The sequence below is a fragment of the Acomys russatus genome, chromosome 22, assembly GCF_903995435.1.
Source record: "Acomys russatus chromosome 22, mAcoRus1.1, whole genome shotgun sequence".
Lineage (NCBI taxonomy): Eukaryota > Metazoa > Chordata > Mammalia > Rodentia > Muridae > Acomys > Acomys russatus.
This window is the reverse complement of record NC_067158.1, coordinates 30,153,656-30,169,647: the sequence shown is the minus strand read 5'-3', so window position 1 is coordinate 30,169,647 and position 15,992 is coordinate 30,153,656. Positions and strand designations below refer to the sequence as shown.

Here is a 15,992-nt window from a genome sequence, read left to right as displayed (position 1 = left end):
TGATATTTCCTGAGTTAGAAATGATCATCGTAGGTTTAAGAAACTGAGAAGAGTTCACTACAGCCAGGTTGGAATGGGTGATGGGGGAAGGATACAACAAAGATGGAGAAATAAAAGATGAAGTTTGGAGCCTTGAAAACAGAAGAGAAGCGATTTTTATTTTGAGGGTGGGGTGGGTAAACATAGAAGGATTTCTAGAGAGGATGAGTAGCTAAGCCATAGTTTAGCTTCTCTCTCTCTCTCTCTCTCTCTCTCTCTCTCTCTCTCTCTCTCTCTCTCTGTGTGTGTGTGTGTGTGTGTGTGAATATGTGTGAGTGTATGTGAGTGTGTGTGTGTGAATGTCTGTGTGTGTGAGTGTGTGTGTGAATGTGTGTGAGTGTGTGTATGAGTGTGTGAATGTCTATGTGTGTGAATGTGTGTATGTGTGTGTGTATGTGTGTGCATGCGCGTGTGCATGTCTGTGTCCACGCAGAGGTTGGTCCTCACCTTCCACCTTATTTGAGACAGGGTCTTTGAGGTTTTCTTTTACCAAGGTGGCTATCCTGCAAGCTTCTGGAGATTCTCCTGTCTGCCTACCATTTCCTGGTAGGGATGCTGGGATTACAGCTGCCCAGTAGCCTCTGGTTTTTCCCTGGGTCCTGAGGGTTTGAACTCAGTTCATCACACTTGTAAGGCAAGCGTTGTTTGTTTGTTTGTTTATGTATTGAGCCATCTCCCAGCCACACAGTTGCAGTTTGGGAAGATCATTCCAGATTCCCTGTGGAGAAAGAGCAGGGAGGGTGAATGTGGAAGGGGAATAGTGCAAGGGACACTACAGTCCCCAGTGAGAGGGTGTTGTCTCGACCACAAAGATGGCCACAGACAGGCAGAAGTGGTGGGCCCAGCTGTGTGATGAAGGAGAGACAGGCTGGGACAGTGATGCAACTGCATTTAAGTGTGATCTCTTCCCAGACCATACAGGCATCAGGCAACATGGTCCTCCTCAGAGATCCCAGGCTGCAGCCAGCCACGGTCACCATCATGTGCTGCCCTGTGAAAATGCCAATGCGAGGAGGAAACCGGTTCCCACGAAGCCTGAAGAGAAGGTGAGGCAGGAGTTTCTTTGCAAGTCCTTCTGGCTGTTTTTGGCATCCAGTGAGAGCTTGCTGAGAATGCCCAAAGGCAAATCATTGTGGTTGCCACTAATTATTTTCCCATACAATGACAAATGTTTGGGTTTTAATGTTTCCAAAAGCTTTTGTTGTCTCATACTTCCTTGCCCTTTCACCAGATTTTCGACTTGCATGTTTTCCAGATTCTCAGAATTCTCTGTTTATTAACTATGGGGGAGGGGAGGTAATTGAGAGAAATTTAGACTTGTATTTGTTAAGTTTTAGGGATGATTTAGCTGGAATTTTAGTGTTAATGTTTAATTCCCATTGAAAGAGGCACACATCACATTTCAACTTCAGTTGAGGCTGGCAGCCATTTCTTGAGCACTAATTATATGTATCAGTCAGAGTGAGGAGACAAGAACCCTGATAGAGAAGAGAGCTTTATTTATCCTTCATGTGTTTCCTGATCTCTCCCTAAAATCGGCTCCATTCATTCAACCGCTGCTCAGTCCATCTTGCACCCATGGTATCCTCTAAGGAGAGTGAGTTTCCTGTGTGTCTTATCTGCCCCTCCCTCCATCGCTTGTAGCATTACTTACAGCACCAAAAAAGATGGTAAGGGTTCGTCTTACGAGTGTCCTCCTCCAGAGCTTCTCAAGGTTTGTACACGAAACATCTGGATCTCTGATCAATTCCTTGTAATTCGCATTGTATCTTAAATGTCTTGGTTGGCCTTATAATTAGCCCCTACCTAACTCTCTAACAGCTCCCCCATTCCTCCTGTCGACTTTAGGATCCTTTACCATTTCTCCTTTGCATGCACCTGAATGTTTTTCACTCTGTGACTCTCACAAGCTTTAGCATTCTTGAGCACTCGCTCAACATCTACATGAGACCAAAGTCCTCCCAGAACCTGACTTCCTTTCCCATGGGAATAGGAAACACCTGGACTAGATCAGGGTGATCCATTTTCAACAGTTCAACTAATATTTCTTGTTTGTTTGTTTGTTCGTTTGTTTTTCAAGACAGGGATTCTCTATGTGTAGCCTTGTCTGTTCTGGACTCACTTTGTGGGCCAGGCTGACCTCAAATTCATAGAGATCCACCTGCCTCCCCATCCTGAGTGCTGGGATTAATGATGTGTGCCACCAATGCCTGTCCAGCTCAATAAATCTTATGACTTATGACAGACCTAAATACTCTCTATAACAATGTCTGTGAAATGTTCTGTAAAGTGACTGCTTTCACTTTGCATTGCTATGCTAATGATTTCTTAAAGCAGTATTCCAGATCACAGACAAAATAGTAAAGTGGAAACTAATTACCATATTGTACTATTGGGCATATCCCCAAGAGAACTTAGGAAGAAAGAGAAGAACCTAGCAGGATTTGAATACTTGTGTTTATGACATTATTTACGATAGTCAAAAGGTAGGAAGAGCACAGGTATGCATTTGCAGACAGAGAGATAAACAAAATATCACACATACACACACACACACACACATTCATTAAAATGTGTTGTGCATGGATAAACTTCAAAACCATGATGCTAGGTGAAGTAAGACACTAAAGGACAAACATATCCTGCTGCGCATGGTTCCCAGAACAGCCAGGTCTACAGAGACATCAGGTACCAAGGTAGCTCCCCAGGACTAGAAAGGAGAAGACAGTAATGGAGAGCTGTTATTTAGTGAGCACAGAGTTTCAGTTTGAGAGATGGAAAAACTCCTGGACATGGATAATGGCAGTGGTTTTAAAGCAATATAAATGCATTTAATGTGATGAGTTACACATCAAACGTCGCTAAAATGGTGGCTTTTTATGCTGTGTATATTCTATTGTGAGTTTTAAAAGGCATAGCAGGACCCCCAGCCTGCTAAAGGCTCCCAGAGTAAAGGCCTCATGTCTTCTGTTCAGGGATGACTACAAATGCTGGTGCTAACACCAGCTAACACCAGCACAGTGCCCTGTGGACACTCACAGGACAAGAAAGGACTAAAGATGAGCTCCTCCTCATTGTCACCCAGTGGCCTCCAAGGCCTTTGCTCAAGCACTAACCTACACCATATACCCCTCAGTACCACATCTTGAGATAGTTCAAGAAGGCCCTAGCTACAGCATCTAAGGCGGTGATTCTCAACCCATGGGTCATGACCCCTTTGGGGATCACATATCAAATATCTGCGTTATAAGTCGTAACAGTGGCAAAATTACAGTTAAGAAGTAACAACAGTACAAGTTTATGGCTGGGAGTCATCACAACATGAGGAACGGTATTAAAGGGTCTCAGCATTAGGAAGGTTGAGAACCGCTGATTTAAAGCATCTTCCACCTTGAACAACATATGAGTGAGTAAAGGAAGCTGACCATGGCTGAACCCTCCCAAGCCCAGGACTGGCCAGGAGGCCCAGAGCTGCTACCACAGTGAGCACAGTGATCAGCAGGCTGATACCCTGGCAGGGAGCTGAGTTCTCAGACACTTTCTTCCTGGGAGCCTGCCTGAGCTTTGCCTAGGGTAGGGGTCTGGTCCATCCCAGCACTTCAAAACTCTTAGCTTGTTTGAAGCCTCCTTTGTAACAAGTTCCTCTACTTCAAGGAATAAAGTAAAGAGACTTGTTACAAAGGAGGCTTCAGACAAGATAAGAGTTTTAGGTTCAGTGTTTGTGTTTACAAAACAAAAGAACTACTTAAGACATTCTTCACATGCAATAAATATCAGAAACTGCAAGTGTTATGTACAGTCTCGTGGCTTTTGACAAATGAAAACGCCAGGCTAGCTACTAACCTGGTTCAGGAAACACATTTCCACGACACCGCAGCAGCGTCCTTCCTGCCCACCTCAGGCCCCAGATAGCATCTTCCATTTCCACCCTTACCCTGTGCCCTTCCTAGAATCCTTTCTAAACAGAGCCAGAGAGAGGCTCTTTTGTTCCTGGCTTTGTTTCACTGAGCACAATGCTTTTGAGATGCACCCCTGTGGTTGCATACATTGTGTTTTCCTTTGTGTTGAACTCTTTGTCAGGCATCGTGGCCTGAGATGAATGTCAGAGACTAGAGGGTTGATTCTAAGAAGTGCCTAGCTCAGGGTAGCTGGTGTGTGTGTGTGTGTGTGTGTGTGTGTGTGTGTGTGTGTGTGTGTGTGTGTGTTGTAATAGTAGATATGTCTGACTGGCCAGGCCCATGATATGAGATGGTTTGAAAGGAAGTGAGGCAGCAGGTAGGTAGGAACCAGAGCATGCTGGCCAGACCATGCTCACTTGTGCCCATCACTGGATGGTGGTGCTGGGAAGACCAGAGACTGCAATGAGAAACTCAAAACTTGATGCATGTCTCTGCTTCTTGCCAACTATGTGGCAGATTTTGTCTCCCTGAGCCTCTGCTACACTTGTCTATACATTCTGGTTGAATGAGCATTGTGCATCATGAATGGTCCAGAGAAATAGTGTGGGGAAGGTGAGGTACTGACTAAGGAAGGGTCTTGGAGAGGTGCGACCCAACATTGTGACCCTGGTAACTCAATGAGCAGATTACAGGGCCAGAACTCACTGAGTAATGAACTCATAAGCTATGTCAGTTTCATTGGCTCCTATTTACCAAGTGGTCCTGATTTCCCTTGATTGCTCATTGGTACCCCCAATTCTTTTATTCCAATGTGAATGAATGACTGATATTAACACTTGGATTACAATTTTTAATTTATTTATTTATTTATGATGTATCCAGTGCTTTGCCTGTATGTATGCCTGCAGGCTGGAAGAGGGCATTAGATCACATTATAGATGGTTGTGAGCCACCATGTGGTTGCTGGGAATTGAACTCAGGACCTTTGGAAGAGCAGTCAGTGCGCTTAACCTCTGAGCCATCTCTCCAGCCCAATGTCATAAACTAGTAGGGGGTGACAAAGGATTAAAGAGGTCACAGAGTTCAAAGAGGCCCCAGTGGAGGCCAAGAATTGATTTGTGTGCAGGGAGTCAGTGCAAGTGACACACTAAGGAACACAGTTGGAGAGCTGCCACAGACCCAAGAGGGCAGCTTAGCACTGAGCAACAGAGGCAAGCCAGCTGCCTAGGACACCACGGTGAGCTTTAGGTCCAAGTTCTGACAAACAGACCATGGCAACTGAGTGAGAAGCAAATAGTGGGACTGAGCTGAGCTGGAACACTGGCTCAGTTGGCAGTCCCTTGTCTGTTGTCTCTTGGGGCAGGCATCCATAGTCAGATGGTAAGTCGCTGGGGGCTGTCAGTCACAGCTTTAGGAGTCCCTCCTTTGGCAGGGTCCAAGTGAGAGCAGTGCACCCTTTCCTGGTCTGGTCTTCCCAATCAACTTTTGGCAGGTCTACAGGTAGGAACAAGCTGTGTATGCCTCATGTTGGTGCTGGACAGGTGGTGGCGTCCATGCGCACAGCAAGGAGCAGAGTCATCAAATCCTTCCTCAAAGCAGACCCAACTTTGCTTTGTAAAGTGAAGTTGCCCGGGGAGTGACAGTCTGAAAGACACTTGCCCACACAACGTGGAGTATCTTAGAGCAGCAGAGCACAGCCTGTTCTCCACACATCACACAGTTCTCGCTGCCCTGCCTTCCCCTCTTAAGGTACTTTTACAATAGAAATAACTAAAACTGCTTGTCAGACATTCGGGCAAGTAAGTGTGATACAGGAGAAAGCCATCCAAGTTACACTTACAGTCTTGGTTTTACCACACGACCCCAGGAGGAGACACACACACACACACACACACACACACACACACACACACACACACACACAGGGACAGGGCTGCAGCAGGCTGCTCTGACCACTAGTTTTACAGTGACCAGCACAGCACAATGTCACAGTCTACACACATCCTTAATAAACCTCACTAGATGCATAGGCAGACGCCACTGAGAGCTGAGTGTAATCCCAGCACTCAAGAGGATAGGAAGTTCTGGGTCATCCTCAGATGTATAGTGAGTTCAAGGCCAGCCTGTGATGTGACACCGTGTCTAAAAAAAAAATTAAATAAAATCGTTGACATATGGAGGGCTTATGCTTCCTAAGAGTCAAATGATGGACTTTTCCTAACTGATGGGCAGTTTCTGGCCACTCCCAGTGACCACTTTTTTTTTTTTTTAATCCCTATCAGCCCCAGAATCCCCAGCTGTAGCTGCTTTTTCTGTGTCCATCTTCTCTTGGCATCAGTGGGCATTTCCAGGTCCCAGAACAAAATGTTCTTTGCTGACTGTCTATCAATTAGTCTGTGATTGGACATGGGTGGAACATAACTAGAATTTGAATTAATTAGTCCGTAATGAATACCTCCCTTTGATGCTAAAATATTCCTCATTGGGCTTGTACCATAGGATGTCCAGCGGTATGAATGGTACATTGGAGAATGCAGTCGCCAGGCTGTGGAAGAGGTGTTAATGAGAGAGAGAAAGGTAATGACCTGCATTGTTCCTGTGGCCATCCTGTGCGGTTCTGCATGCCGGCACACACAGTAGGGAACGTGGGAAGAAGGGGTTCCATGGGAGAAGAAAGGAATAAGAAGGGATAATAGGGTATGGTTTCTAGTTACCTCCAGGAAAACTTTAAAGAAAGAACACTAAATGAAATTGTGGACCAGTTGTCTTAAAATGCAGAGAGATGTAAAATGGTTTCAGACCTAGGACTTGGTTTTTGTCATTTATTAGATAAGCAACTTTCCCAAGTTCCTAAACAAGGTTAGTTGTTGAGTCTTTATTCATAAAAGTAAAAATTAGTTCTTAGAGATGTCAGTGCTAAGGGAGCCACTGGGCAATCGCATGTGGTATCTGGGGTGCAGTGGTCACAACGGACAGTGGTTCCCCTACTCTCTTCAAATTCCATCTCCTTACTAAACGTGCACCTACGGTACAGTTGAATTGCTATGTCTTAGTTCTTCGAGAGCACAGCAGGGGTCATGGGTGCTGCAATCCAGTGTATGATAGGTCATGCTACAGTAACGCACACCCCCAAGATCTCCGCCATTAATCCCAAGATACTATTTCTTCACTGCATACCAGATTCAAGATAGATTTGTTGGCCTATGTGAGGCCCTATGTCCATGGTGTGCATCCACTTTTACACTCTGGCTCTTCACACATCTCCCCAGAAGTAACAGACTTTATCTCTTCCTTGACCAAATTCTGAGGCCAAAGCTAAGTTCGAACGGGGAGGTTCCGACCTACCATGGGAGTAAAAGAGAGAAGAACTTGAATATCTGTAACCAAATCAAATGACTGCTGCAGCCTTCATCACAAAGCAAGTGACTACTGGGTGACCACTCTGCTAGGCAAAGGTCTATATTGGGTTGCTTAGAAATAACAGAAAGCTTCTATGCCTTAAGGACCACTAAATCCTCAGCCAGACCACTGCTAAATATGAAAATACAATACAAGTGAGTCAGTTAATTTATGAATAAATGATAGGTCTCCAACATATATAAAAAAACTCAGAATTAATGTAAAAAATTAAATCATTCCATCAGTTGCTATGATAACCACTCATGCCGTTCCCCACACACAGGATTTCCATGTCCTAATCCTAGAACCTGTGGATGAACCATTTTCTACAGGAAAAGGGGGCTTAGCATATTGGTTAAGTTGGGGACCTTGCAATGGGGAGGGTACCCCTTAGGATTCCCGAGAAGAGGAAGGAAGGGATACCAGAGAACAGATGTGATTGTGGAAGTAAGGTCAGAATGGTGAGGGCACGACAAGCCAGGAATTCTGGTGACCTCTAGGGACCAGCAGAGTCATACACACAGACTCCGTCCTCCCCTGCTGGTCCTAGCCCAGTGAGATCCACATTAGACTTCCAACCTCCAAGACCATACAAGAATGACTTTATTTTTGTTACTAATTTCACGTTACCTCGTTAACCCCAGCATTTGAAGACTAAGGAGATGGCTAACAAACCATCCTGACCCTACCAGGAATAATTGGAACTACCCCATCCCCTAGACTGGGGTGTGTCTATGTTTGTATGTGTGTGTGCTAAGGCCAGGGTCTCGGTCACAACAGAGACATTAATATTCATTTCACCGAGTCTCAGCTGTCTCTAGCTACCATGACAGTTCTTTGCAGTAGGGTAAAGATTTAGGGTGGTTAGCTGGTCCCCTGCCCCAGGATCTCTGTCCCTTCTACTGTCGGGCCTCAAACATGTCTGGCCTCTGCTGTGTTGGATGAGAAGTGGTAATGGTAGGCTCCAGACAAGGTAATCAGGACCCAGTGCACTACCACACTCACACAGCTGGGCTTTCATCAACAAACAACCTTCGAGGACTGAGATGCAGAAGCCCACATGTGAACTGTGCTGGCATCACTGTGGCAAGCAAGGCTTGGTGCTCCTCAGATGCCACCTTCCTCACCTTGCACCTAGGCTGTATCCTCCTAAGACACGGAGTCACGCTGTCTAAGCTGAGAGGCTGTAACTTCCTTTTCTGTTTGCATCACTTTTGTCAGAATGTGTTTGCCATTTATGAGAGCTAATTTAACTTAAATGAAAGATTTCCCAGATTTATTTTGACAAGTGCGTTGCAGAGTTTAAGATGATAAACCCCCAGTTTGGCTCCAATTCTTGGCCCTCGTCCCCTTCTCCTGATCTCTGGCAATGTTCGGCACTGGAGTTGTAAGCCCTTTCCTACTGCATGAATTCTTTAGGCAGAGAAAGTTGCAGATAGATCCTCATCACCTGTGATGAGACAGAAGCTACCATGCTTAAAGGGCTAGACTTGGCATTTGGCTTTTCAGGTTTGTCACTTGCCAACTGTCCAGCTGACCACATGTGACCAAGAACAGCTATGAATGCAGGCCAACATAAAATTGTCAACTTACTCAAAATATCATGAGACAATTTCTGGTTTTGCTTTGTTTTGTTTGTAATTTAAAAAAAAAATAATAATAAAGATTGCCTCCCTTTATCACCACCAGCTAACACATAAGCCTCTTGAGGGGACACTTCATATCCTAACCCCGACAGACACTCAGCAAAGCTCAGAGTTAAATGGAATGTACAGCTGAGTTGCCAAAAACTAAATCCACATAGGAATCGCACATCACCTTAAGGCCAAGGTCCTTGCACATCTGAGAAGATAACCATGATCCCTTTCGCTTTAGGATGGTACTTTTTTGGTCCGAGATTGTTCCACCAAATCCAAGGCAGAACCGTACGTTTTGGCGGTGTTTTATGGGAACAAAGTCTACAATGTGAAAATTCGTTTCCTTGAGAGCAGTCAGCAGTTTGCCCTGGGCACGGGACGCAGAGGAAATGAGGTAGGTGCAATCTAACCACTACCCTTTCCTTGGCTATAAGTAAAAAAGAAACACAGAGTTCGGGAGATACTACACCATGTCTACACACTCCCAGTGAACACAGGACAGGAAGAAAGACACTGCTATGGTCCTCTTTACAGGCCCTCATGGTACACGTCATGCTGGGTTCAGTTCACCAAGCCAGCAGTCCACCATGCCACTGAATGCCCCTCGGCCTCTTAAACCTGTTAGAGGAACCTGTTGAGAAGGGAGCAACTGCTTTCTGCCCGGTGGAGGCCTTCTCCTAGGCCATGCTGACGCCCTATTCTCCTACCTCCCCATGTTCGCCTACAGGTAGTTCTGAAATCGAGTGTCATCCATTTATCCACAGGATTGGGTCTTCCAAATGAGTGTGTGTGTTCAGCAGTAGCTTCGGTGCTACAATAAGGTCCCATTCTCGGTACAGGTGTACTGATGCGAGGCCATCTAGTGGCAAATCTGTGAGCTGCTGGGCCTGGTAGCACAGCCCAATAATCCCACATATTTAGGATGAAGAGCACTGGTTCAAGACTACTAGCCTTGGCTGTCCTGGACTCACTTTGTAGACCAGGCTGGCCTCGAACTCACAGAGATCCGCCTGCCTCTGCCTCCCGAGTGCTGGCACTAACTAAAAGCGTGTGCCACCACGCCCGCCTTGACCCTGTCTTAAATGAAAGGTAAAAGCAGGCTTGAATATGTGACTCGGTGGTTGCCTACTGTGTGAGGTACTAGGTTCAATCTATAGTACTACAAAAAAAATGAATTAAACATTAATCAGTAAATTTAGGAGATGTTTCAACAGAATACATATTCCAGGTCTGTTCTGTGTGCATCGTACCGCTTCAGCCCACAACAACCTTTTGATGTGGTCATTCCTATCTCAGAGGCACAGAAGCTCTGAGTCTTAGAAAATTAAGCAAATGGCCAGAGCTGGAGGAAGTAAGCAGAGGCTGTACTCCCAGGCTTTTTTGGATGAAAAATAAGTGGGAAAATGGGGAAGAAGGAAATCTATTATACATCGCCATCTACTAAGGATGTGAGCTCCGGCATACCCCTCCACCCCTCTGGCCTTTGATCTCAAGTGCAAGGTCTGAGGATCTCAACCCATGTTATTCAGTGACAGGCATTCAACAGCTCCAGATCACTGTTTCATCTCTTGGTGGGGGACATGGGTAGAGTGCGTGTCTCCTATCCCAGATTTACAAGATGAAGTCTGAAGTCCAAGGCATTCACCATGGGACTACATTTGGAAATAGAGCCTTTACAGATGTCCTTCAGGTTAAATGACATTATAGGTAAGCTCTAATCCAACAGGACCAGCTTCTTAGGAAGAAAGAAAGAAAGAAAGAAAGAAAGAAAGAAAGAAAGAAAGAAAGAAAGAAAGAAATGCTTTTGGGGGGACAGGTATTTAATCAGGGCAACGAGGTTGTAACTAAGATAGACAGTGAGAACAGTCCCCCAGCCTTTCCTCAGCCCCAGGTGTGTGAACTGAGCGGGTAAATAGGTGAACACAAAAGTGGCAAGACACAGCCACATTCCAAAGGCACTGCATAAAACTAAAGGGGCAAGTGGCCAGCTTGTTTGTATGATGACTAGCATGCAAATGAACAAACCTGAGACAGACAGGGACAGATTCTGCCATAATTATTACGTGTGTGTGTGTGTGTGTGTGTGTGTGTGTGTGTGTGTGTGTGTGTGTGTATTTATTAGTGAGTCGTCTCATTAGCTAGGTGCAGCCCCATGCAGATAGAGTACTATGGTGAAGGGACCAGCCAGCTCAAGTTCACTGTATCCTTCAAAATCTTCTTCTAGCTCATAGAATTTTTTCATCTTAAAAACAAACAAACAACAACCACTCTATGATTTTTACATGCTTGGGCTTCCTGGTGTCCTTCCCTTATAGAACTAGGAAATAACTACTCCCAGGCCTTCCTTCTACCGGGTAATTTGTAATTTGCTCTCTCTCTTTCTCTTGGTCCTCGAAGCATCTCTGGGATGGACGTGTTATCAAGTGCCATTTACTGGGGAGAAGCAGAGCCTGTGCTAAGGCCTCAGCTCTGTTTCCAGCATGCCAGAGGCTGCACAGTAACTCTGTAGTTACACTCTAATTGCATCTTATCAGCTCATGAGCCCTCCATGGCTGCCTTGGAAATAAAGAGCTGTCAACTGACGCCACCTATAGACCCCCACCATCAGAATCTCCACAAGCTCTTACAATTAACTGGAAACCGATGCCTACTTTTAAAAACCCATTTCTGTGTGAGCCCATAATTCTATGCTTTGCACCCTCCAAACATGAGTCCTCCTTTTCATGTATCTGTTGAACATTTGTATACATGCCCTATGCACAGGCACCATGGGTACACTGAGTTTTCTCTCGGAACTACCCTGTGAGGCAGGTGCTGCTCTCATCTGCTCATCTGCATTTTATGGATGATGAGCGTGAAGTACAGAAATGGTAAACAAACGGCAGTACTGGGATTTACTCCCCTTTTGAACACCTTGACTTTTACATAGAACCTATCCTGCCTGGTGACAACCCCTAAGCACTGCAGGTTGAGAACAGGCAACATCTACTTGGCGCTTACTGGCTCCAGGCATCTTGTGAAAAACCACAACCTACAGAGACCCTTCCCAGTGTTGTTGGAAGGCACTGAGCCCTGCAGTAAGAATGAGATGGTCCCCATGTGCCTTCCATAGTCCAACCCTTCTGCCATACTGAGGAACAGCACATCGTTAAGAGAATCAGAAAAATCAGATTCAGAAATCTATGCTATAGTGCAAGCCGAGGCCCAGCTCTGCCACCTGCGCTCAGACAGCATCATTGGCCTCTTCATCAGGAAGCACATGATGAGGAAGAGGGCTTCTGGGGATAGTATTCATTTTCTCTCAGTTTCTTCTATCTGGTGAGCATCATACTGCATGGGAAGACAGTATCTCCTAACTCACAGGTGCTATCTGAGTGTGAAATGACATCATGAAAATACCATGGCAGGGACACAACGTCAGGTGCTTATGAAGCATCTGATCTCACCTGAACTGACACTGGAAAGCCCTTTCCTTGAGCCTATGTACTTCACGCAAAAGCAAGGACTATACCACATGGGCTTTATAAGAAGCACCTGGGCCAGATCCAGGGAAGGGTCTACCTACCTGTCTGCCATTCTTGCCAGCACAAAGGGCAAGCAAAGCCATGTGTCCTCAAACAAAAACCTGGGAGGTCGTTGAGTTGGGCAGTCCACCTCATGGGAAACACAGGTTTCTCTCTGATTAGACTCTCTCACTGACGCATGACTATGTCGAGGACCCGTCCGCCTCCTGATGATAACCTGGGATGAGCTCCTTCCTTCAAGGGTATATTTTTTTTATGATGTATTTGTTTATTATTCATACAGTGGTCTACATGAACACCTGCATGCCAGAAGATGCAATCAGGTTACATTATAGATGGTTGTGAGCCACCACGTGGTTGCCGGGAATTGAACTCAGGACCTTTGGAAGAGCAGTCTGTGCTCTTAACCTCTGAGCCATCTCCCCAGCCCCTCAAGAGTATATTTTACCAAATAAAATGGTACTGAAGCTTTCAACACATAGTGTAATGGGCATAGAGTCTAGGTCACAAATATGAATATATTGAAGGTACAACATTTAGCTCAGGATAGAGTGGACCAGCAACCATTCTGTGGGTACCCACACCTCTCAACACAAACCCCTGAGAAGCTGTGAGCTTCTAAAAATGATGGTAGATGCTTACCTGACAATGTAAGCTTTTACGACTAAAAGACAGATTGACAATAACCTGGAGGTTTCTTTCTCACCTTCCCTGTCTTCTTCTTTATCCTTTTCTTTCTCTGTCTCTCTTTCCCTCCCTCCCTCTCTCCCTCCCTCCCTCTCTCCCTCCCTCCCTTCCTCTCTCCTTCTGCTTTTCTAACAAGGAAAAAAAAAGAAAGAAAAGAAACTGCTGTCTACAGTTTGCACAGACACAAAAGATTTATACAGACTTTAGTATCTAATACTAGGACACTTGACATTTGCTGTTCTCCTGGGGGGAAATCTAAGATAAAAATAGGAGCTTAATTACAGGCTCTTGTCCCGGCCTTTTCAGGCGGCACTGCAGCTGTGGGTACAGCACTAGCAATGCTAAGAATGGGACGGGAGAGTGGCTCATTGCACCTGCCTCGCTTCCCTAATACTGTAGTTTCATAGAAAGTACCCAGGTAGTAGGCCTGTTGGCATCAGACTGATTACTTGCCAGGAAAGAGATCTCCCTTAGCTGGCTGTGAACCCATTCAATGGACAAGCTCTGCACAGAAAGGTTCTCTGCATTGGCTGCTTTGTTGACTGTAAGCAAAAAGGAAGAAAATCCTTAGTTTGAAATTGGATGTGAAATTCAAAACCTCCCTTTCCTCCAAAGGTTTCATATCTACTGCCTCCTCTCTGCCCTCCCCTTCCCCCACCTCTTCCCCGCCCCCTCCCCGCTGTGTGCTGAAATGTGGGGAAGGCTTTCTTCCAAATGCTGTCCTTTGTACACAGAGAAACTGAGTACAAGAAGTTGGCCTCAGGTCGCACAGCTAGTAGATGGCAGGACAGCCAGGCTTTAAACTCACGGCCTTTATTTCCAGTGACCTCACACATAATCCATACAAGGCATGGAGTAGGAAGGCAGTGATGGAGCAGGGAGGGTTTTGAGCTAGGTGGTCTAACCTGGGCAAACTCTTAGGACATGAATCTCAAGAGCTACCGTGAGGCTCACTTGTTGTCCACAAGTACTTTGGTTCCCCCTTATCATCTCCTTGTGCTTGTTGCTCAGCCTACAATCGCTTGCTTGCTACATCCTCAAAACAAAGTGAAACAGGCAGCCATGGTAGCTGACGCCTACAGTGCTAAGCCTCCTGAGGGAGGCTGAGGCAAAGAGGACGGCTGCAAGTTCAAGGCCCGTCTGGGCTACAGAGTGGGTACCCGGCCAGGCTGAGCTACAGGGTGAGACTCTATCTCAAAACAATAGCATCTGTATCACCTTCTAGCACATCTCTCTATGTCAAGCTTATGAAAGTGGTCCACCGCGCCTTAGAGGCAGCAGATGTGTTCACAAGTGTTCACTTTGCTTCCTATGTTTCAGATGTTTGATTCTGTGGAAGACATCATCGAACACTACAAGTATTTTCCCATTGTCCTAATAGATGGGAAAGACAAGGCTGGAGTGCACAAGGAACAGTGCTACCTCACGCAGACTCTGCCTCTCACCAGGCACTTCCTGACTCAGTACTCCAGCCAGGCTCTCCATGAGTAAGTAGGCCAGCCAGATGTTTCCACGTTAGTAGCCGGAGCTTTGTCTCATCCTCAGCTCAGCGGACTCAGTGCTTCTGTCATCTGCATTTATCTCAAATTATTATTTTCTGTGTCTTCAAAGGATGACTTTTTGACTGTAAAAAAAAAAGAAAAGTATTCTGTAATGGAACATGAGAGCTTGATTATGACTTGAAAGCTTAAGTCGTGGAAGAAATACTTATAACCTGCACAAAGTAAACCTAGCTTTTAAGAAGTATTTTCTAAACAGAAAAAAACTACAGCTGTGGCTGTCATATATTAGTGATGAGTAGCTAATGTGACAAGATCTGACAGCTTCAGTGTTTGCAGCTGGCAGGAGATCCCCCAAAGTGCTGCTCTGTTCAGGACATCAGGCTGACTGTATTTCGTAACCTCTTGGCCGAGGACGCTAATATTTGGATGGTCCTAGATGCTGACAATGGTAGTGAATAGTTAGCTCTACTTGTCTGTAATCCTAGAAATTCAATTACAGGGATAAGGTGTGGTGTGAGGAAGAATTCCAGCATGGAGACAGAGCAGAAATATGTGGACTATGACATGAAGAGGCCACAGGCCCAAACTTCAGCCTCCTCTGCGAACGATGACTTCAGTGGAAGTCAGAGACTACTGGCTCATCCCAGCCATAAAGCAAGCATTCGTGTGAGCAACAGTGAAAACATTTTGAATATTTTAATGGTACATTTCCACTGAGAGGAAAGCTGTCCTCAGATGGGTACTGATGCTCACAGCAGCACAACACATCATAGTGTTGTCTCTTCTCAGGAGAGACGATTTGCATGTGTTTCTACTTCATAATGCAGATAAGGCAGTGGGCATTCAAAGCAGCGAGCCTGGACCACAAACCATTCTGCCTGCTCTGTGTCACTGCTTCATTCAAGATATATTGTCCACTCTAGAATATTTAAATTGACCTAGAGGAGGGCTGCAGGGAGGCAGGAAAGAAAGAAAGGAAGGGGAGAGGCTTTAAAATGCATATTTATCTACCTTAAACTCTTACAGTACATTAAGTTCACCAAATGAGGTGCCATTGAAATAAATACGCAGGCCATATGCCATGACTTCAATTATCAGCAAACACCGCATGTAAGATTCATGGAGCATTTATGCAATTTGAGTTTTCATGAAGAAATAAAACCAGACAGAAGACAGGTGTAGTTAAGTTGGTAGAATGCATAGTGAGCCCTAGGTTAAATCCCCAGCCCTGTAGTGGTACACCACGCCTATAACCTCTGCACGTGGGAGGTAGAGGTGGGAGGATCAGATTCTCAAGGTCATCCT

General features: G+C 45.5%; 1 protein-coding gene across 1 annotated transcript in view; it reads left to right on the top strand.

The window, feature by feature from the left end:
* Positions 1 to 15,404, top strand: part of Clnk (cytokine dependent hematopoietic cell linker) — a 72,083-nt gene extending 56,679 nt beyond the window's left edge. The window contains exons 12-15 of the mRNA XM_051164995.1: positions 952 to 1,085; positions 6,438 to 6,515; positions 9,213 to 9,368; positions 14,506 to 15,404. Coding sequence (XP_051020952.1) covers positions 952 to 1,085; positions 6,438 to 6,515; positions 9,213 to 9,368; positions 14,506 to 14,676 — 539 coding nt within the window. The 3' untranslated portion in view covers positions 14,677 to 15,404. The remainder of the gene's footprint in view (positions 1 to 951; positions 1,086 to 6,437; positions 6,516 to 9,212; positions 9,369 to 14,505) is intronic.
* Positions 15,405 to 15,992: the final 588 nt, after the last annotated feature.